Source organism: Phoxinus phoxinus (genome assembly GCF_949152265.1).
Source record: "Phoxinus phoxinus genome assembly, chromosome: 11".
Lineage (NCBI taxonomy): Eukaryota > Metazoa > Chordata > Actinopteri > Cypriniformes > Leuciscidae > Phoxinus > Phoxinus phoxinus.
The window spans coordinates 29171051-29194762 of NC_136886.1; the positions used below are offsets into that span (position 1 = coordinate 29171051).

Here is a 23712-nt window from a genome sequence, read left to right on the forward strand (position 1 = left end):
GTGATACACCCTCATGTCATTCCAAAACTGTATGACTGTATTTCTTCAGAGGTAGGCTACATACATATACTGTCCCTTTAAGTGATGTTAGTTCTGCTATTCTTATTTCTCCTCATCACTCCAGACCTGGATATCCTCAAAATCAAGTAGACAGTTTAAGGTGGATTAAGACGAAAAAAATACTCAAAAATACTTAATAACAGCTTAAAAGACTTGTTTTCTGTAGCTTTTAACCATTTACTGAGTGTTTTACAGTATGTGTCTTAATTGTGGTGTATGTTATTTTACAAATGATGTAAAAGCACATTGATCAATACAAATAAAGTGACATTGACATTAATACAAGTTTAGGTTTTATTAATGTCTTCACAAGGTCAAACAAAATGTCAACAAAGTATTGACACCTGAAAAAATGCGAACAGAACATATTTTTTATAAAGACTAACATTTTTACAGACAAAACACACATTATTTTCACCATGAAAGGTGAAAAAGAAAGTTTCTTTATATATCCACACCCATCTGCACTCCTATAATATGATCCCTGAGCTCTTCTCGTATTAAGACTGGTCTGTTGGCCTGATCCATGCGGTCGGTACCCACTGGGGTTCATCCTGAGCTCTTCTCACTGTGGTCAGCAGCTGCACACACGCAGCCTGCAGGCCGTCGTTCACGATCACGTGATCGAAGAACTGACAGTAATGCTGCTCCATCTTGCGTCCTGCATCCTCTATCTCCTGAAAATCTTCATCCTGTTTCAACAGAGAGTGAATGTAGAGAGCAATGGAGATATGGTACTTTTAAAGACAGTAAATATAAACTGAAAAGGGTCCGACACAGATAAAGATGCAAGCTCACCTTAAAGGGTCGGCTGATGTAGTAATTTGTGATGATGTGCGAGTTCATTCGTGTGCGTTTCATCTGCTCAACAGTAGGAGGCTTTATAAAGATGACATACGCCCTCAGCTCTGGGGTCCTCACTGACTCTAACGCCTGAAGGTCAAGAAGAATTTCAGGCGTAATTCAGAATATACAACATTTATTGCTTTTTATGAATTGTTCTTTGGAGAATTGTTAATGGTTTTGCCTGATTCAATTTCAATTCAACTCAAGATTAATTCTATAGCATTTTCCCAATACATATTGTTTCAAAGCAGCATTACAATTAGGAAGTATTCTGTTATCAGCCAGAGATGAGTGTGTCAATGTAATGTCCATATGGCAGTAATATACAGCTATAACTTTCAGATAGTTAACAACATGTATTCAGTTTGGCAGAAACAATGAATGTGTTAGGCAGCGATTACAACTTAAGGATAATATGTGACCCTGGATCACAAAAGCAGTTACATGGGTACATTTTTTTACATCATATGAACGTTGAATAAATAAGATTTCCATTGATGTATGTTTTTTTAGGATAGGACAATATTTGGCCGAGATACAACTATTGAAAATCCGGAATCTGAGGGTGCAAAAAAATCGAAACATTGAGAAAATCTCCTTTAAAGTTGTCCATTTATGTTCGTGATTGTGCTGCATTCACTCACAAAAATAAATGTTTTATATATTTACAGTAGGAAATTTACAAAATATCTTCATGGAACATGATCTTTACCTATATCCTAATGATTTTTGGCATAAATAATTAACGATAATTTTGACCTATAACGTTGGCTATTGCCACAAATATACGCATGCAACTTGTGACTGGTTTTGTGATCCAGGGTCACATAGGCTATATGAAAGTTTTGTATGTCGATCCCAAAGTTCGCATTAGATATGGCAATGATATTTTTTTTTAACCCGTTTTATCATCTACTAGGTGAAAATCATAAATCTGATTGTTTAGAAAGGTTAGCTATAGCACACTTCTCTTCCAAGGATATTACTGTTAAATAAACTACCGGTAAAACTATTTAAAAAAAACGTTTGTTACTTAAAATAAAGCTGAAATTAAATAGAATATAAATATTCGATGAAAAACTTTGAAATGTTGCCTGGGCAACTAACTAAAATAAGTTAAGTTGAAACACTAAAATGACTAAATATAAATCAATTAAAACGTGACTAATTGAACTAAAACTACTACTGAAAAAAAAAAAAGATAAGTTCATAACAAAATTACAAAAAATTTAACATTAAAATTAAAAATTTAAAATATAAAAATAACAGGCAATTCAAAATATGAATAAAATAGTATTTCAATACCACTAAAATAACAGTTCTCTTCAGCGTGCGGAAAGATTTGAGCATGAGTTACACATCTATGTTAAATATTTATGATTAAAGTCTCTATCAAACCAAAATTGACAATTGTTGATTGTTTTTTTTAACAGAATTTTGCAGTATTTATTATAAATGATTTATCCGTGCATATGCATATTTTTTTTATTCATGTGCGCTTATTATCTGTAATCAAAAAAACTTCACATTCCTAACATTAAATATTAGCAATACACCTTAGCAAACACCACTAATAACAGCAGATGAGATGAATTTATATATATTCCCAAGAAAAACTCACATATGGCTCAATGTCAATCACGCAGATCTTCTCACTAGCCAAAACATCTTTAATCGCATCCACACTAGTGCCATAGAGATGACCTCTCAACTCCCCAAACTCAATAAACCTGAGGAACATAGAAGAAAAAAAGTGTCACTGACCTATTAAAAAAATCGCATGAGTTTATGCACACACTAGTACATTTTAGACCAACCTGTGATTGCAGACCATGGTGTCAAACTGCTTTCGGCTGATAAAGTGATATTCTCTGCCAGATTCCTCGTGGCATTTGGGTGGCCGTGTGGTATCTGGATGGGAATAAAAGTTAGATATCTTCAAAAATCAGTAGAGTTGTCTCACACAAAGTCATGTTTGTAGTATGAAACTCACGAGGAATGGCTCCTTGGTAGACCTTTGGATTGATCTCAATTAGCCTCCTGCGCAATTCGTTCACGCCGACACCGGACGGACCTGATGGCATATCATATTCATACATGATCACGTGCAAGCCGGAATGGAGCTACACAAAGTTGTACAAGATCAACACTACCGGTCAGAAGTTTTGGGTCGGTAAGATCTTTTAATGTTTTTGAAAGAAGTCTCTAATGCTCACCAAGTCTGCATTTATTTAATCAACTATACAGTAAAAAAGGTAATATTGTGAAATATTATTACAATTTAAAATAATATATATTAAATGTATGTGGAAACTGTGATTCATTCTTTTTTTTCAGGATTCTTTGATAAATAGAATGTTCAAAAGAACACCATTGTTGTGAAACATGTTTTTTTTTATACTTACAAAATGTCTTTACTGTAATTTTTGATCAATTTAATACATCCTTGCTGAATAAGTTAATCTTTTGAATGGTAGTGTTTCATGTTTTCCACAAAAATATTGTAAGCAGCGAAAACTGTTCTCAACATTAATTAACAGAAATGTTTCTTGAGCACCAAATCAGCATATTATTGATTTCTGAAGGATCACGTGACACTGAAGACTGGAGTAATGATGCTGAAAATTCAGCTTTGCATCACAGGAATGTAATATTTCACAATATTACTGTTATTACACAGAAATATTAGCCTGGCTAACGCCAGACCCAATTCTCGTTGAGACTTGGGTCTGGGAACCACATGTGCATTTTCTCGTATGTGAGGCGTGGTTTACGAATGCCCGGCGCCGTTTATTGGGTGCTAAGAATGTCTATCAAAAGCGCCTGTACGTAGCTCATAGCCAATCGTTTCCATTATACCAGACGACGTATGTAGAGTGACAGAAATTAGACAAGGAAGAAGACGATGGGTAAGATATTTTTGTGTAAACAATGACGTTCAGCGACTATTGCTGTTTGTGAAAGATAAACATGAGGGTCGAAGGTATATATGGATATAAACAAACTGCTTAGTTGTGTCGTCATCGTCTTGCTGCTCCCTCCCCGTTCTGTAATTGGTTCCCTAGATGAGGCGAAAATCTGGTCCATGGTATCCAGACTGCCTTTCAGCGTGAATAAAATCGCGCTGCGCAAAGGCAGTCTGGGGAAACCCAGGCTACAGAAATATCTTAATTATTCCAAAATTTTCACCTGTAGTATACAGGTGAAACTCGAAAAATTTGAATATCGTTAAGTTAATTTATTTCAGTAATTCAACTTAAAAGGTGAAGCTAATATATTATATAGATTCATTACATGCAAAGTGAGATATTTCAAATCTTTATTTGTTAAAATTTTGATGATGGCTTGCAGATATGAAAACCTTTTCACAATATTCTAATTTTGAATTTGGGGTTTTCATAAGCTGTAAGCCATAATCATCAAAATTATAACAAATAAAGGCTTGACATATCTCACTTTGCATGTAATGAGTCTATATAATATATTAGTTTCACCTTTTAAGTTGAATTACTGAAATAAATGAACTTTCGCACGATATTCGAATTTTTCGAGTTTCACCTGTATATGTGTATTTTACTGCTGATTGTAGCTCACTCACCCATCAGTGCTATGAGGCGGTGTGTGTGCTCTGGATGGTGCTGGTACCGCACCACCTCCTCATAAGGGTTGACCAGGGAACTGTAACAGCTTGTGGGGCAGCGCATGGTGCAGAACTGGGACGTTCCAAAAGCCTGACTTCTCCGCCGACGACAAAGACGCAGACTCCGTCGAAAACCAGCTGACATACATAAGATGTACAAAGAATAAAAGCACATAAAAAAATGCAAACAGTTATATGATGGTACAGAATCAGGAATAGGTGCTTAAAGGGATTTTCATTTTTGGGTGAACTATCCCTTTAATACCTGTATGTGGTATCTGTTGTATTTTGTTATTAATATAATTTACTCAATTCATGTGATCTAATTGTGATTTTACAACTAAAATAACACCCAAAAATTAGTTTTGTCATCCCCAGCCACCTGATTGGTCAATATGAAAAAAACTTTATACATTTAAATCAGTATGTGTATCAAAATGTATGTATCTACAACTGAGTCGTAGATTAACCAACCAAAGTTGCCATCATCAGGTCAGTGTTTGTGATGCTGTGAACCATCTAATCTGCTGTATTAAATATAAACCAGTAAATCTTGTAATATCTGAGAGACACTCACTCAGATAAATCCCCTCAACGTTCGTGCTGAATTCACTCTCCTCTGAAACACATCACAAAACAGTTTATATTTAGACAAATACAGAATAATTATCAGTGACTTAATAAAAGAAAAAGAAAAAGAAAAAGAGAGTAAATCAGCACAAGCAATGGAAATTAATATTAAACTTTAGGATTTCTATAATGTGTTATACACACACTCACCATCCTTTAGCTCTTCTGATGAATCATCATGAAGGAAGCAGCAACATAAGTTATCAAAGGAAACATTTTAAAATATTTAAAGATGCACTCGATGTTGTGGCACACTTCATCTTTAACACCATAATATAATCATTTGTACACACATCTTTTGCTATAGTCACAGATATATTTTTGTTTGGGGGTTAGCACCGTTAAACATTGACCCTAAACCTGAATTCAGAACATTTTTCTCCTGATATGTTCAGGACTTACCCACCAGATTCAAACGCCTCTTCATCTGTGCACAGGGAACAAAAACACACAGGTGTAAGTATAACAAGCATAATATAGATACGGTTTTAATACTAATTTAAATCAGACAAGAGAACGTACCTGCTTCTACACATTTATCATCTATGGCAATCATGTCATCCTCTTGGAGGAAGGAAAAAATAAAGTGATGAGTCTAAGGTCTGTTACACATGCAGTGTGTAAGTTTTAGTGTAACTACAACAGCAGGTCTGCTATCATTTTCTGATACACAACTGAACTGTGGCCCTATACGGAATATACAGTGATTGTTGTTGTTGTTTTTATAAAAAAATGGACATCAATTATAAAATGGTTTTCTAATTCACATGAGGAGGACAACATTTACATTCAGGAGTAATTAATCTACACGGAAATAAAGTCTCAAAATTTCAAATGCTGTTTTTTAAACTTTGTATTCATCATAGAATCCTGCAAAAATGTGTCATGGTTTTCACAAAAATATTAAGCAGCACAACTGTAGAAATTCTTAAAATTCTAATAGAAATCGTGAATTTTTCACCATATTTTCTGCACCCACACTTCTTCTAAACTCGTATTGTATGTCCACTCTATTTGGGTGGGAAGTATGAATACTGTAACCTGTTAAAGGGATAGTTCACCCAAAAATGAAAATTCTGTCATTAATTACTCACCCTCATGTCGTTGCAAACCCATAAGATTTTCGTTCATCTTTAGAAAACAAATAAAGATATTTTTGATTAAATCTGAGAGTCCCTCCACTGCAAGCTACGCAACTACCACTTTTACGCTTCAAAAAGTTCATAAAGAGATTGTAAAACTAATCCACATTAATGGAGCTGTTTAGTCCGAATTTTCTGAAGAGACTCGATTGCTTTATAAGATGAACAGATTTAATTAGTCTTATTCACATGTTCAAAATTCTTCATTTGTGTTCCGAAGATGAACAGAAGTCTTACGGGTTTCGAATGAAATGAGATTGAGTAATTAATGACAGAATTAAACATTTTGGGTGAACTGTCCCTTTAATATGAACTCTGAAACAAAGTCAAATTCAAGAACAGACCTGTGTATTTCTAGACTAAATGCTCACCTTCATCCACAGTACTCACTGCAGGTTAGCATGGAAACAAAAGATAACCAATACATAACAGCTGAATTAAACACATACTGAATAAATGCACATAAACAATAACAACATTTACACAGTTTACTCACAGGTTTTGCCACAAGTGTGAGGATGATAAGGCTGAGACCACCAGAACTCTTTCTGCTTCCTACAAACACACACACAATCGTATTTGGCTTTCAAAATTGGGGACATCAGTGATTATCAGCATAATCTCAAATCACATTCAAGTCAGCTGCCAAATCTCATCACATCATAGCCTATGCAGATGTGTAATTATTCAGGCACCGACCTTTAACCCCTGACTACTTAGAACTGACCTTTTCAGCAAGCTTGTGGAAGGAATGAGGCCAGCGCAGGCAGAGACGCTGGGTAGTTTTACAGCCTGCCACCAAAGGGTGTCCGACTGATCCACAATCTCTAGGATTTCTCCCTTCTGGAACGCCATGCCGGCATCTGCGCAGGGGATGGAAGGGTCCACGTGGGGATTGTAGTCCACCATGGCTCGCACATACAGCTTGTGAAAAGAGAGCAAAAGTCATAATCAGTTTACAGACATAAATCTATACAATAAACCTTGACACGTAGCATGCAAATAATCATGTATAATTATTCATTCTAAGTTGTTATAAAATTCATATTCACTTCCGGAACATTCGTCATACAGAAAATGAAAGCTCAAGACTAGTGCATTGCATTTTGGGATAAACTATTCTGTACTTTTTGAGGAAATTAAGTTGTGTGGTATTATCAATTATACTCTATGTGTCGCTGTTTTGCTGTGATACAAAAAAAAAAAAAAACAGTAATGAGCTGCTGCTGCTTGATTCCTGCCTCTTTTTTTTTTTTAAATACACATATAATAGTGACAACAAGGACAGCCCTGTTTCGTCTCGCACTTCCTCCTGCTTTTTTGGAAACTTCTGGCTATCCAACTATACTACTTAATCCAAAGAACTGGATGCTTGATTCCTGCCTTATCATCGGGTATTTCATGCTATTTCTGTTATAGACTAATCAAGTGTTGACATTTGATAGCTTACCATGGTTTGGTTGTTGACTGGCCTGTCAGTGATGGGAACCACCTTAAACATCATGGTTCCATGGGAGTGAGCCTGTGGCAGGAAATAAAGACACACAAATTCATGTATTTTGATTTATCAAAGTTTTCTTTTCTTTTCATTTAAATCAAATGAGAATAGCTTTGTTGTTTGGTACAGTAAAACCATTGGTTTGACTTTGAGATAAAGAGAGTTATTTATTTTATTTAAAAAAAGTGTTATTCTAGGTAACACTTTGCATTGGTTATGGATATATATTGGTTATCTGTAGTCATTTTGGATATATATTATGCATGTGTCTTGCTGGTCCAAAGTGGTTTGCCAGTACACTCAAATAGCTATGATGTTCAATGAAAAAGTTGGTAAAGCTAGTCAAGATGGTCTTGCTGGTTAAGCTAGTGTAACGGATGCCAGCTGGCAAGAGCTGTGCTGGTAAACATCACTATCCTGACCTCAAGAGGCACACTAGCAACTGACTGCTTGCTTGCCTCCCATGCCATCAGTTGCCAGTTCGAGCCCAAGTGGGCTGAGCAGAACCAGCCAAATTGGTGCCGTGACCCGGAGGGAAGGGAGGTTTAAGAGGTTGAGTGTCACAAAGGTCAGCTGCTACGAGCTATTACAGAACCTGTTATCTAAACAGCAAGAGGACACACAACATATAATATACACTCATATGAGTGAGTGTGTGTACTAACCAGAATTTGTATGATCTGTTCTGGTTCCAGTCCAAACACAGGATTACCGTTTACTTCCACCAGCCTATCACCAGCATGCAAAAGACCTTCAAAAGGAAGCACATAGACAAGAATGGAGACTCCATGAGACATGTAATATAGACATAGAGAGTATGTGATAGTTGAGTATGGCATATCAGAGACACAAACAGAGAAGAGAGGTTCAGAAAAAAACAGTGCAGTCAGGGAATTCTCACCACTGCGGTCAGCCAGTCCTCCGTGTATAATCCGAGCAATGTATATTTCTCCTGTCACATCATCTCTCCTGATTGTTGCTCCCTAAAAAAGCAGATATCAATGCAAATATCTACAAGGCTTAATTCGTAATGCATCAAGCACAAAACATGCATTCATCAAACATCATAGCTACATCTGATGGAAGTGGCATGCCAGGAACATTGTTCAATGACAAACTGAACTGCAATGTTACATGAAGAGAAAGAGAAAAAAGTAAAAAGAATAATCAAATAATAAAAAAAGAGAAAATATGATCTGATAAGGGATAGAGTCATGGAGATGATGAAGATGTTAATCCAATGAGAATGACCAATGAGAAAACAATACATCACTTCCAAAAGTAGGACAAGCACTAATGTGACAATGGTAACGTCAAGGCCTGTTGGTTAGTGGTGACATATAAAAACACACATATTAAAAATTTGAAAGACCTGCAAGCTTGAGACAGCAAGAATCTGAAAGGATGTTCATCACGTGGAAAAGTGGAAGTAGCCTCATTCTTTTTTCTTGTTTTTCTTCTTCTTCTGGTTAAAGAAACATCCAAATGTGCTGCTGTTCACTTTGTGGTTTTGAGCAGGGCTGGACATCAAGGATCCATTGGTCATCCAGTCCTGTACATCAACCTGTCTCCTTTGAGAAGATAGTGATGGCTTTGTTTTGGGATTAAATGATATCCCCTTTGATAGCACTGGCTGCTCCAGCAGAGTGACGGCAGATGAGGAAGAAGACGAGGAGGAGGAGGAACAAGAAGGACAATGAGAAAAGCGAGAGGAAGAACCAATAGCTGGACTAGTGGGAACACTGAGCGATCTGCTACCCATCCGATTAACCCTTATACTTGCAGTCTCAGCACAATGTGGAGACACTGAATTTGTGTTGCTTGTGGATACTAGCTCCTGAAGCTTCTCTACTACATGTGTTAGCATTGTCAAAGCCTGAGAATTCTCATGCACACTCTCAGATATGCGTTCAGTAGCAGCGGTCATCCGCTCACCAAGCAGGTGGACGTTTTCCGAACTGCGCTCCATGCAGCTGGTGGCCTGCTGCAACGTACTCCGCAATTCATCCAAACCATCCTCCTTTGCCAGCCTTGTATGGGAGCAGGTGATGGTCTCCCTTACCCGGTGACAGTGCATTGGGCTTGGGGGAGCAGTTCGGGCATGAGGGATTGTTCTAGAAGGTTCCGAAGGAGGATGATAGCAGCAAGATGATGAGGAAATCCATGGGGAAGGTTGGGAGAATGTATGTGGCACAGAATTAGCAACATCACACTCCTCCTCACAGTCTAAATCCTCAATCAAATTGTCTTCAGAGAAAGAATGAGAATTGAATGGTGAAATGGATGAAGACAAGAAAACAAGAACACTAATTAGATGATGCTTTCAGCAGAGGCATACATGTCGCAAATCTTGATGAATGTAATAATGGGAATCTCCAAATCCCCAGTTTTGGTCCTTACCAATCACAACTGTGCTAGAGACACACGGGGTGGAGCAACTGAGGCTCTGTTTCCGTATTGCATTGCTCTGTCGGCAACTGCCAAAAGTGTTGCAGAGGTGTGCAGCGGTGGGAGCAACAACACTTGGGGACACAGTCTTGGTGGATATGGAACCACCCACCCGGGGACCTTCCAACTTGGCATCTAAGCCTCCATCCAGCCGTTCCCCAGCTGAGAAGAGTCCACGGTTGGTTGCTTGCCTTAAAGTTTCCCAGTGGCTTTGAAACCTTCTTCCAGTTCTGGTCTATCCATGACAACACACAGCTCATAGTTACCAAACAGAACACCTTACAAGATCAGCTATTAGTGAGATAAAAAAAAAAAAAGATAAAAAAGCAACAAACAAACTAATATATAATAAACACAAGAAGAAAGAAGTTTTTAAACCACTAGCAGTCTTTACCATTGTTCCTTTTTTGCCATGCTTATCTGAAAGAAAGGCTCCAGCAATGTACATTGAAAGCCAAAATAAATGACAGGACAGGTCAGTAAAAGCAAGTCTTAGATTTGCCTGCCACTCCTTTTTCGGGTCATGCTCACCAGAGGCTGATTGTTTTTGACTAGGCAAACAATCCTCATGGCTTCCTCATCTTCAGGCAGGTCTTTGGGCAGATCTGGCAGATCTGGCTCATAGTCCCTCAGACTTACTGTATCATGAGCCGAGAGGAGAGCCTGAAAAATTTATGCGTTTTTAAATTATTTTTGTGGTTCACAAAACATTCCACACAACTAATTGAATACTGAAAGTGTATATCTTTAAAAACTTAAAAGAAAGGTAACAACAATGTCTCCCAACACCTATCGGTCATTAAAGTCTGGCCTGAGAATTCGAAAAGTTTCTGTTATGTAGAGAGTGATGGCCAAAAAACAAATGACTTTGCCCCTCTAAAACGCTTACTGTTTAAAAAACATAATTGTAACTATAGAAATAATGCTCACCTGAAGGTGGGGTTGACTGAGGAGGGCATACAGTTCTCGAGCTTCATTTGAGGGGTTTGGGACTGCAAGCAGGTCAGACAGAACCTAGAGTTCCAAAACAAGAGTCGTGACTTATTAGGAAATCAAAATATATTAGCAAAAAGTCAAGACCAGACTCCCTTAAACCAAGACCTCTAACAGACCCTTTAGACAGAGATGGCAACTCCAGCCGTCAAGATTCATTGTCCTGCAGAGTTTAGCTCCAATCAAAATCAAACACTCCTGCCTCTAATTTTTAAGTAATTCTAATTTATTTGTTTATATTAGATTGACAGTGGACCTTGAGGGCCAGAGTTGCCACCCCAGCTCTAAGACCTAGATCCAAACCTATACCAGACCCCCAAAGGCCCAGACCAGCACTAGACATCACAAGCCCCAGATTCAGCCCAAAACCTAACCCCAAAGTCACAAACTGGTGTCAAGAGGTCTTAAGACCAAGACCACAAGATCAAGACTCCTGATTGGTACAATCTGCAAGTCCCCAGTCACACGAAGAGATCAAGCCATCAAGGCAGTATAAACAGAAAGTACATGGTACGAGCAGACCAAACTATGGTGAAAATGGTGAAAATTAAGGACAGTGAGAGTAGAGCTGACCTGTAGTGAGAGTCCAGACGAATATGAGAGATACGGCCTAGGTGGACCCTTTATGTGCCTCTGTAGACATTCATACACCTTCAGAGAAAACATTTATAAATAACAATGAACCCTAACCTAACTCACTGTTGATACTATAAGTTTATGTAGGATGGACTCTACCTTTAGTAGTGACTGCAACCAGGGGGCATTGAGGAGACTGTGCAATAGTTCAGCTCCATTTATATCTTTATTGATAGAACCTCTCACCTCATCAATCACAAGTGCTAAGATATGTGTCAGGCCTGTAACATACAAAGCAAACACCTCTAGAACTTTAAGCTTGTTGGGTACATGTCAGTTATATGCCAGTAATGCTGGATGGCTTCTTTAGCAGTTATAGTAACGTTAATATTAGCATGTTGCAAATCAGCTAGACAAAACTAAAATTTAAGTTGGCAGCTTCCATATATAAGTAGTTAATTGTATTGCAGTTTCTTACCTTTGTCTCCCATCTCCAGTGGAGCCGACCCTTGATCAGTCTCCGCATTTGGTCTCATTGTCAATCCAGGAGGGTTTTGCGGTTCAGGGAATAACCGAACGATGCACTGATCCTCCTCATATACAGCTGCAAGAAAACACACATAAACTCAAGTACAACTGATGATCAGTTATTGCCTGTTATTTCCAAGTGAATTGTAAATTCAGTAGAAATGTCATGTTTACAAAAGCGCTGTAACCAGAACCATTGGCTCACAGATGGTCTCTATGCTCTATGCTTACAATGCTTTTGGGAAATGCATATATAACTTTTTGTATTTGTAATACAATTCCTGTTTCCTGGCTAACCTCACGCATACTTCATAATGAGTAAGATATGCACTTTTAAACCTTTACTGAAAAATAATGGTGGTTGTTTTGGGTGGTGTGGCTTAAAGATCAGGCCTGGTATCCAAAAGTTTGTAGGTTCAAACTCAACAAGGATCATCATTGTGCTCTTGTGCAAGGCAGTTAACCATAGTTTGGTCCATTTGGACTGTCCTTGTTATTGGTGTCCTCTACTTTGGATAAAAGTGTCAACGGTATGAGTTGCGTTGGGGCTGATAACCCAGAGGTCTTAGATTTCAAAATGAAAATCCAGAAATTCAAGAATGGAGGGGGTCCATGAATGCCCTTGTCACGGTTTTGACCTTGAGCAAAGCACTTAAGTACAGGTTACTCCAAAGGACCTTTCCTGGTTATAAGTACACCCTTAGTGGTTTTGGATAAAAACACATCTGCTACATAAACAATAACCAAAAGATCATATGAAAGAGTGCAATATAAATATCTCAACAGGATTCGTTATGAAGGTTATGTAGGTGAAGACACTGGATATTAGTTTGCAGATCTTTAGAGCAAAACAGGTTCACATAATTTTCAGACTTTACAACTTAAAAAGGGTTTGACATAAAACTGTATTTTCAAACATTCTTCTTTTTGAGAGTTACTGGCATTTTGCATATAGCCAAATATGATTCTTAACTTAAGGATATGTATAGAATGTACACATAACATTGCTGTATTCCAACTAGAGCATCCCAGGAATACACACAAGGAAGGGTTTAACGATTACAGTGAATAAAAAGCCTACTACATTTTGTCCCGCAGGGAACTTCCTCACTGATAAGCCTGGAAGGCAAGAACCACAAACTCACATCCAGGCAGAGACTTAGTAGCAAATCCTGTTCACTTACCTCCCTCTTCCCTCACGTTCAGTTCGTCTTCTGAGTTTAGGATTTAACACACTGACGAGCTTCTGAAGAGGATTTAGTTTGCATGATGACGGTCAGTTTTAACTTGCTCAAATATGATGGTATAAACAGAGGAATAACGTGGATGGCATTCCATAACAGAGCACAGAAAAGTCCTCTTGGAAAAAAGAAGCGTAATCCGTCTCTATCCTGCTTAATCCCTCACAAGCAAATGAGTCAGCTGGGGAGAGAGAGTGTGTGTAGGAATGTGAGAGAGGAAATTAGGAAGGGAGGGATTGGACAGCCAGGGTGTCTAAGAGTGAATGTGTCTCATTTCAAACATCATTCTATCACAAAACTCCAGTCTTTCAGCTGTTAATTCATCGTAACACACAATCAGTGCCACATTATTATTAAGATTTAATCATTCCTCACCCACTGCCTGAGATACAGAATACCTCTCTCTCTTTCTCTCTTCCGCTGACCCACTCACACATATTTACCAGCTGATACCAGTGTGGGATACTGAATACATTCTGCGTCACGTACACACACGTACATGTAATCCTCTTGATTAAAACAGTGGAGTGAATGACACCCTCTGACTTGTTTTTTGATTCTCGTCACACTTTTTTCGCATTATACCTTTTAAAATAAAACTGTACATGACAGATCAGGGCTAGTTGTCACAAGGGGTTTATCTCGGAAACGTTTTAAGCCAAAATTTCAGTTGCATAAATACTTAGCAAAAAAAAATAATAATTTTCCAAAAATATAATTTAAAGGATAATTCCGGTATTTAAGACCTTGAGTCTATATTGTAGTTTGTTTTGGATGAACAAGAGTGGTGGACACATTTTTTTTGACAATGGTTCCTCTCTCGAGTTTTTGACTATAAAAGAATTGGCCATGGACCCATTTAACATTGGAGTCAATGGGCATGTCCGAAAATGTCATTAAAACAGCCAATAATGTTCGTTTACAAAACTGTTAAACTCACCGAGTGGTTAGTGGTGTTCGTTGATGATTATAAACAATATATCGTCGCAATATATGATTCCAATCCGTTTATTTTGCTATAGTGGAACTATTTTTTCAACAATGGGATTTTACAAAATGACGAATAAAACACGACAGAAACTGTATTTCGCAACACTTTTTGTTTCTGGAACATCAACTAACATCACTAATCACTCGGTGAGTTGCACAGTTTTGAAAAATAATGTTAAAGGTTGTTTTAATGACATTTTCGGACATGCACATTGACTCCAATGTTAAATGGGTCCATGGCCAATTCTTTTATAGTCAAAAACTCGAGAGAGGAACCATTGTCAAAAAAATGTTGTCCACCACTCTTGTTCATCCAAAACTAACTACAATATAGACTCAAGGTGTTAAATACCGGAATTATCCTTTAATATAAAATTATTTTCTTATTTTATATTTTTGTTGATTTGAAAAAAAAGTATTTTAAAGTAACTAAAAGTAGTTAACCAAACAATGAAATTCTGTCATTATTTACTCACCTGTGTTATGAGTATGACAGAAAATAACCCCAATGAAGGTAATTCGGGTCAAATGTTTTTTGTCAATCTTTATTTTGTGCTCTGCAGAAGAAAGAAAATGATAGAGGTTTGGAACGACGTGAGGGTAAGTAAATACATTTTGGCTGAACTTTCACTTTAAGTGGCACTAAATCATTGATATGGCCTATTTCTTTTACTTCCTTTTATTAATTGTTTCGATTTGAAACAATTGGGACTTCAAACTGTTTAAAAAGTAAAGTCTTTTTAACACAACATGACCCAGAGCATTGTTATTCTGTTTAGCAGATGCCCATCAACTCATCTCTGGGTAAAAGCAGACTTTTTAATATATTAAAGTTTCCCATGCTTAAAAATGTTGTATACAGGCATAAGCTGATTGGGGGAAACTGTATCCATTTTCATGATATGTTACTTCATCTCGTCCCTCTCTCTACCACCCTATAAAATCAGTTTAAAGTAAAAAGGCTAAACAGAAGCTGATACTAACAGTCTAAAGCAGTCGTTCCAAAGATGTGTCAACATTCCTCCATTCTGACAAGGCTGAAAACACAAATATTAAAATACAACAAACCATTTAATCAGATATAGGATAACAAATAAATAAGCTTATCAACTTTCATAGAGAGTAGAACACTTACCTAACCCAATGGTCAAGCATCCAAATAAATTATGTGCTAATTGGAAGCTATTTTGGAGATTATACAGAAACAATATCACTTTGAAATTATTTTTGCCAGTAAATATTCTAATTTTCATTTAATTTCATTTCCCCCCTCAAAAACAAAGTTCAATGGATGGTTTCAACAGTCGCTGACGAAGTTTTAACAGCTTAATGCTGTCACTTCAGTGACAGACAACTAAAAAAAATTTGTTTTGTTTATTAAGAACCAGCTATTTTTATGGTAACAGTTTATGATGGTCCACTTTAGACATTCTACTATGAAGTACTACAAAGTGACTAACTTTACAACATGTCGACTTATTCTACTAATCCGGACTTAACCGTCTACTATACTAATACTCTAATGGTTTGTTGACATGTAGTTGCAAAATTACTTATAGCAAGTAAAATGTCTAAAAATGAGCCATCAAAATAAAGGGTAACCTTTTTTTTATTATTCACCCCCCCCCCCCCCAAAAAAGTTTTGTAAACAGCTGTAATAAAAGGCCAAGTAGGAGAGTCAAAACAACCATTTTAATTCCCAATCATTGTTTTATTGCCATCTATCTGAATTATGTCAGTAAACAATTTGAACATACAATATTCTTCAGAAAACGAAACTTTACACATACTTGCACACATACGCACATTCAAACACAGGTTAATATGCACATCTTGGCTCAGCCTAGAAAAAACTGGTGTGGAAATACAAACCGTAACTTCCTGTACGCAAAGTACAACATGAATCGTTATATTCATGCAACATCTCAAGTGTCAATGGTTGCAAACATCAACAGTCCTTTGCCGTAACAGTTTGCACGATTACATTTAGTAACTAGCATCCAAATCCTGATCTCTGATCCTCGGAAATGGGTTTTCTGGCCATTAATTAGAACTCACTGTCCTTCTGGTGCTCTGTACGTGATATACCATGCAGATTATCTATGTCGCTCAGATTATCTGTGCTGCAGCCAGATCTAACCATCAAATAAATAAAACAATGTCAATAAAAGGAAATAACGCATTAGGCTGTTGAGCTTTAAAACGTGTGACTCAACTCAAAGCTATTGCTGGGTAAAGAGATGTATTGACACACATCCATAACACTGTCAGAGGCACTTTTAAGAACATTTCATGAGAAAGAACTGATTTTAGCAGTGAATACTACAGTGCTGTGACCTTTCTGCAGTAAAACGCAGAAAATAAATCTCATAACCAAATTAGTTTAGCATGCAAATTGTGGCTCGTTGCTTTTTTCCAGTGTGCCAGTGACATCCACTAAAAAACGTAAACACTGCCGACGGTTACTCAGAGATGCAGCAAAAGTTGAAACCATTTCAAGTGTTTTCTGAAATAAAGGCATCAGAAAACTGACTACAAGAATACTTAAGAGTGCATCAAAAAAAACTGTTGTGCAAGTGCATATAGAAAGAACAAAACTATTTGTGTTGACCCACAAACACTTTCTATTTCTTAGTGTCAACCGTTTAAAATACCAAGTTCAATTTGGCTGAACAAAGAAGCTGGTAAACGAAGACTTGTACATAATAACGCAGGTCAGCATCCCTGCACAGTTGGTTAAGAAAGCTCAAAATGGATCAGACGTCAGCAATAAAAGTTACAGCCCACGTTTTGTGTTTCTTTTCACGGACATTCAAGCACATCATTTTTCATTTATGTGAACAGATTCATGATTTAGGGCAGTGTGCTGTTTGCCATGAATGATGTAATACGATCAGGAAAATGTAGTAGTTTACTTCAAAGATGGAGGTAGATTGCAACCATTATTTCGGATGGCTTACAGTACACTAATGAACTTGATACATCATTAATCGACAACTGACACTGGATCGGCCAGTGTGTGCTTGAAGGGAGAGGTGACATGCTGTTAAACGTAATACATTCTGAGCCAATGAAGTACAGGCTCTTTAATAAAAGAACAATGACTACATGTATATCTGTAGCATGATGGAATGGCAGCAGTTAAAACGCCTCAATGATGACTTTTTGAGCGAGGAAGACACAAAAAAGTAACGAATAAATGTTAATAAACGCCAAACCAAAGTCTGACTTGCACATAAACGGGACTGTTTGAATGTGAGAATGTCGTTTTCTAATGGAATCACCCTTCACCGGCCATGTGATCCAGGCTCGGAACATGATTGGCTCCTCACACATCAAGTCTGTTTCTTGAACACTATTGGGTGGTCCGTTTGTCAGTCATTGCACTGCCTTACCAGATGGGTTTGGAGAGATCATTACGTTCATTACGTGACCTTCTCGTGCTGGATTTGATAGTAGCATGCCTGTACAAAGAAAATCAGATAAATCATGTTTAAAAAATGTCATATTTAAAGACCACTGAGGCAGTTTATGATCAGTTGTCTGTTACTAAACAACTTTTACATTCTATAGGAGCGATGTTCAACAAATCTTAACGGATGAAATCCAGTTATTTGAACGAGAATCCACGTGATTAGGAATATCATGCGAGGGCAAAAGATTTCTATACGCAGATTTCTTTTTTTGCTCACAAAATTTGGCCATTCTGACAACTTGAAAGACAAAGTTTAAGCTAATGTCTGCTATAGTGAATCCAAAAAAATTAGATATTTGGCTGAAATTTTACAGATGTGACCACATGTTAACACTGCATGGTTTCACACTGTATAATCTTTCTGATTAAATTTTTCTTAACTCAATACAGTTTTAACACTCTGATAAAATTATAAGGAAATGTTGCTTTAATTATAGCAAAAGTTAAATATAGTGTAAAAACCCTTATATACACTATACCTTGAGTGTGGTGAACATGATGCCATGCTCTCCATGTTGTACACATGGATCCATTAGGTCCTCAATGAGACTGACCTCTGACCCCAGATTCCTTATCCTGAAGAAAACAACAGCGGTCAACTAAAACATGCCTTGTTTTAAAAAAATATAATTTTCTGTGCTAAAGCATATGCTGAGAAAATAGACTGTCTAAAAGGAACACATAATCGTTTATAATGATTTCTGAAGGATCATGTGACACTGAAAACTGAGTAAATTCCGCTTTGCATCACAGGAATAAATTACATTTTAAAATATATATAAAACAAAAAGCTGTTATTTTAAATTGTAACAATATTACACAATACCTATTCTTTTTACTGTATTTTTGATAAATGTAGACTTGGTAAGCATACGAGAAAGTTTTACCATCCCCCAGATTTTGAAAAGTAGTGTACAATACATACATATTCCAAATAAAGGGTGCATTAGAAACCCTGTGATCTCATCCTTACCGTGCACGCAGAACAACAAAGAGGAAGACAGGAAACAGGTCATCCATAGACCACAAGAAATCCTGTTTCAGGAGAGTAAGTACTTGCTGGGTTATCTCCTCAAAGGTCAGCTGGATGACCTGAAGCTTATCTGAGGGGGTAAAAGTTGTGCTGTCGAAATAAAAAGAGAAAAAAAACTTGAAAACAACATACCAGAGAGAAAAAATACAACAAAAGTTATCAGACAAAAAAAAAACCTCCAACCTTATTTGCTGTAAAGTCTCAACCGCTGAGGCAAAGCAGGCGTCTTTTGTGCTTGAGAGAACCTACACACCAACACCCAAAATATTTCCATGAATATTGCTTCATGTTCCAGGGTCTTATTTCAGGTAAAATCGTTTTAAACGTTTTAAAGTGCCCCTATTATGCTATTTTAAAAAGGTCCTAATTTTGTTTTGGAGGTCTAAAACAAACAGATTTACATGCATCCAAGGTCAAAAACACTTTCGTGTACTCATACATTGCAGCATGACCTCTTTTCTCACAGTGTCTGAAACGGTTCAATAAAAGATTCGGTCTCGGCTCCGGAGGCTTCCACAGCACTTATATACAGTGATACGAACCGTAGCGATGGAATCATTTTTACCGTATCAATTCAAGCCCGAGTCGTCATCATGTAACGTCACAAGGGTATGTAAAATTAGATGTTGTTCGCAGCCAATGAAGACCAGTGTTGGGGGTGCGTATTACAAGTAATCTGAGTTATGTAATCAGATTACTTTTTCAAATTACTAGTAAAGTAACACATTACTTTTAAATTTACAACAAAATATCTGAGTTACTTTTTCAAATAAGTTATTTTCCCATGTATTGACTGACACCTCTTCTATCCCCATGTTGAGAGAAATTGTGAGTAAGTGCAGAGACGTTGTGTGTGCTGTGTGAACATGATGCTTATTGTAGTTCTAGACTAAATGTGAACACGCATTTATTTATCTCACTTGCACAAAAACAGATTTAGTATTCCTCGAAATGAATAAACAAAATGAAACACAAACTCAGAATATTACGCAAACCTGCAATTATTAAATAACAAAAATATACTTTATGTATTTAATCTCACTTTATTAACTAGTGTCTATGGTGCTGACCTTTGATGATCCAATTTAACCAATTAAGAGTGTTGAACTTGTCCTGTCCTATTCTTCTGCAATCCAGAATGGCAGTACAGCTGAAAGGTTTGCCTGAGCTGCGCCCTCTAGTGTACAGGCGCGAATCTGTATTTCCTTCAGCCTGAGCCTTATTCATTTCACTTTTGATGTGAAAGGGCCTTTACGTTTGCCAAAAATAGAACTTTTATTATTTAAAAAAAAAAAAGAGCAAAAAAAACAAACAAACAAGCAAGCCCAGCCCAGGTAAGAAAAAACAACGCATAAGTAAAGTAACACATAACTTTCTATAAAAAGTAATATTGCAATTACTTTTAAAAGTAACTTTTCCTAACACTATGCAAATTTGTTATGCAAAACCTATGTACGCTCATGCACAAAGACAGACTGGAATTTCTGACAACTAGTTTCAGGAAGTTCAAAATCGTTTGGAAGATAATCACTTCATTTATTGTGCATTTTGAAACTTTGCAGACCTTACCTTCACAAACAGCAATATCACACACTACACGAAAATAAATATCTCAAAAAGCATGATGGGGCACTTTAAAAAAAAAAAGTTTTGAGTCTCTCTAATAAAAGGACATTTTTAAATACCTGTTGTTTTTCTCCATGTACTGTAACAGTCACAGGCCAGAACTTCCTATGAAAACAGTTGTTAGTGGCAGTGAGATGGATCACTACAGGATAATCAAATGCAAGTATGTCTCATTGTAGTTGTGTGTGTGACTCACTGTTGCACCCCGAGGAAGGCGAGCAGCGCCAGGTCTGGTTGTTTGTTGAGTCGGAGCACACACTCCCAGTACACATCATCTTCCTTCTCTTTCTCTAAAGCGTAGAGAGTGAAGAGAGGAGGATAGAGACGTGGCAACAGCACCGGCAGGAGAAGAGCAGAGCTGCTGACCACACACCTGCCACACACACACATACATCATATGACTACTAAAAAAAATTATGTGTTAAAGACAACAGCTCATAAAAGCACAGGAAAATCATCTGAATTTAAAAAAGTATGAGGTAAAAGGTTGAAATTATAGCTTTTTTTCTCACCTGTGTGTCAATTTAACCTTTTATCTCATAATTATGACTCAGTATGAGTCATAATTTGATGGCGTACTTTTATCAAAGCATGATATTTTTTCTTATGCGGTGGAAATGGGCTTACAGAGTTTACGCCTATCAAGTTCCAAATAAAAAGAGAAATTAATCAAATCAGATTAAGTACTTTTCATTTCTAAATTCAGTAGTTTATCAGATATAAATATTACCTACTGGTGATTTAATATGCAAGCATTTTTTTTCACTTCCCGTAAAAAAGCTAACAGTGACAAACAATTAAAGCTGTATAAAATAAAATGACACTGTAATATCAGAGTTTGGTCAAGCTATTATTTTTCTGATAATATTATATCTGATGAGATCGTGATATCGTACATACCCGGGTTTAGGAGACTCAAGCTGCTTCCCAGCAGGGTCTGAGATGCCCGTCTCTTTTGGAGGGTCAGCCAATGAACCTCCTTCCTCAGGCAGATCAGGGAAGAGGAATCTAAACACAAACACACACACATAAATATTCATGGGAAAGACATTTAAAACAGACTTTGCTGTCAGTTTGACTCACGCACTTACCTGACGAGCTGGAAGATGCGGCTGAGATAGGACTTGATCTCATTGACGGCCTGGGGCAGTAATCTGCGGTTGGCCCCAACACCAACGTATGTCATACGGTACACCGAAACCAATGTCTCCACCAGTCGCCCCAGAGGATGCAGTGGGGTATCACATGCCTAGGGTCAAACATCAGGGGTCAGTGACATATAGTGCAAAATCATCAGAGGAGCAAAGAGGGACAAAATACACTGGAAAGACATTATTATGTTAAGAAAATGTGGTTATTATCAGTTAATTGATGACAAGTGTCAATGCTTACCTTGACGAGGTACCGGCGGATTGTGTGATACACCTCTAAAGTCACAGGACCCACATGATGAGGGATACACTCAAGACTCTCCAGCGTTTTGTGATGAGAGCGACTCAGCAGTTCTGGACTAAAAAACAAACACACATGTTCAGCTTTTATGCTGCCTTCACGTGCTATTTGAAATGTCCAACTTCCCACAGTCGTGATTACACGATCGTCGCATTCAAGCGATTTGTTGTCGGAACGATCAGGAATCAAGTTTATTATTGCCTATTTATTGGAAAAATCTTATTAAAGCCAAAATGATACTTAGCATCCTATTCATTGACAACCATATAAACATTCACCATGCTATCTTGATAGTCTGCTTGCTGACAATTCTGGAATTTCGCTGTGTATAAAACATGCAATACGCTTTAAATGATTATTCATATATGCAAATATGCACTACTTTAACGACAGGACAAGGTGATGTAGCTATTGTGGGAAAAAACCTAATAAAGAATACCAGTCACAGCAGCAATCATCCATTTAATTTGCAACAATCAAGTCCCACCCTTCATTTTTTCTTACTACTTAAAATAGGATTAGGGTTTGGTTAAGGGTTAGTAGCAGGCAATTATGCATCATTTACTGGTATTACTACAGTAAGTACATGTGACAAGAACACTGTTCAATAAAGTGTTACCTTCATATGAGTATCATACTGCCTACCCCAAATCCATATATTTATCTTTATTTTAAGGTGTTATTATATACAGTGTAATTATATACAGGTGAAACTCGAAAAATGTGAATATCTTTTACAATATCGTGCAATAGTTCATTTATTTAAGTAATTTAACTTAAAAGGTGAAACTAATATATTATATAGACTCATTACATGCAAAGTGAGATATTTCAAGCCTTTATTTGTCATAATTTTGATGATTATGACTTACAGCTTATGAAAACACCAAATTCAAAATTAGAATATTGTGAAAAGGTTTTCATATCTGTAAGCCATAATCATTAAAATTATAACAAATAAAGGCTTGAAATATCTCACTTTGCATGTAATGAGTCTATAAAATATATTAGTTCACCTTTTAAGTTGAATTACTGAAATAAATGTACTTTTGCACGATATTCTGTATTTAAGTACAGAGTATATTAAGCAACTACATGTACTTCCTATAGGTACTTGCATGTAATTATACAAAATTTACTACTATTACTATGGTAAGTACATGTAACATATGAAACAAGGACACTGTAAAATAAAGTGTTACCATTATCCTGCTTAGAGGACTTGGTTGTCAGCTTAGCAACATGCTTATGTCAGGCTCTACTGAAATCAACTGTGAGTGCATGTGTGTTTAAGTGTACCTGTCTCTTTGCTGTCTCAGGTTAGCAGTGAGCTCTACAGCAATGTTGTCCCACGCTGTAGTGGTTTGCCCTTGTCCGGGACAATCACAACCTAGCCTGTTCCAACACTCGACGAACACGGCCTTCCACTTCTCTTCGGAGTGAACTGCTAACCTGCCCAGTTTACTGCAGACAAACACAATCACACACACATATAGGCTCTCCACCAAAAATGACAATGTCACTTAACAATGCT

At 37.1% G+C, this 23712-nt stretch overlaps 2 protein-coding genes across 10 annotated transcripts in view; both read right to left on the reverse strand.

Annotated features, from left to right (window-relative positions):
* Positions 1-340: 340 nt before the first annotated feature.
* mpp4b (MAGUK p55 scaffold protein 4b) lies at positions 341-13754 on the reverse strand. 2 transcript variants are annotated; one of them, XM_079629496.1, is made up of 22 exons: positions 13546-13754; positions 12312-12437; positions 11993-12114; positions 11831-11908; positions 11195-11278; positions 10796-10927; positions 8718-8799; positions 8482-8567; positions 7769-7840; positions 7046-7242; positions 6815-6873; positions 6690-6707; positions 5699-5740; positions 5583-5603; positions 5327-5341; positions 5124-5165; positions 4505-4684; positions 2900-2980; positions 2724-2817; positions 2528-2636; positions 859-993; positions 341-752 (listed from the first exon to the last, which is right to left on the reverse strand). In XM_079629496.1, the coding sequence occupies exons 2-22, from the start codon at positions 12367-12369 to the stop codon at positions 561-563; spliced, it is 1899 nt and encodes a 632-aa protein (XP_079485622.1). In that variant the 5' UTR covers positions 12370-12437; positions 13546-13754; the 3' UTR covers positions 341-560. The 2 variants fall into 2 exon arrangements, 1 of the variants encoding a protein (XP_079485622.1); XR_013799623.1 differs by lacking the exons at positions 5327-5341; positions 5583-5603; positions 6690-6707 and adding exons at positions 9189-10063; positions 10217-10499 and having other exon boundaries at positions 5672-5740; positions 6796-6873.
* A 2511-nt stretch (positions 13755-16265) lies between these two features.
* Positions 16266-23712, reverse strand: part of als2b (alsin Rho guanine nucleotide exchange factor ALS2 b) — a 31171-nt gene continuing 23724 nt past the window's right edge. For all 8 annotated transcript variants that reach the window (XM_079627750.1, XM_079627749.1, XM_079627747.1 and 5 more), the window contains 10 exons: positions 23478-23642; positions 22119-22236; positions 21818-21975; positions 21627-21734; positions 20923-21099; positions 20786-20831; positions 19284-19345; positions 19041-19190; positions 18547-18643; positions 16266-18056 (listed from right to left, as the gene is read on the reverse strand). In XM_079627750.1, the coding sequence (XP_079483876.1) occupies positions 18018-18056; positions 18547-18643; positions 19041-19190; positions 19284-19345; positions 20786-20831; positions 20923-21099; positions 21627-21734; positions 21818-21975; positions 22119-22236; positions 23478-23642 (1120 nt within the window). In that variant the 3' untranslated portion in view covers positions 16266-18017. The remainder of the gene's footprint in view (positions 18057-18546; positions 18644-19040; positions 19191-19283; positions 19346-20785; positions 20832-20922; positions 21100-21626; positions 21735-21817; positions 21976-22118; positions 22237-23477; positions 23643-23712) is intronic.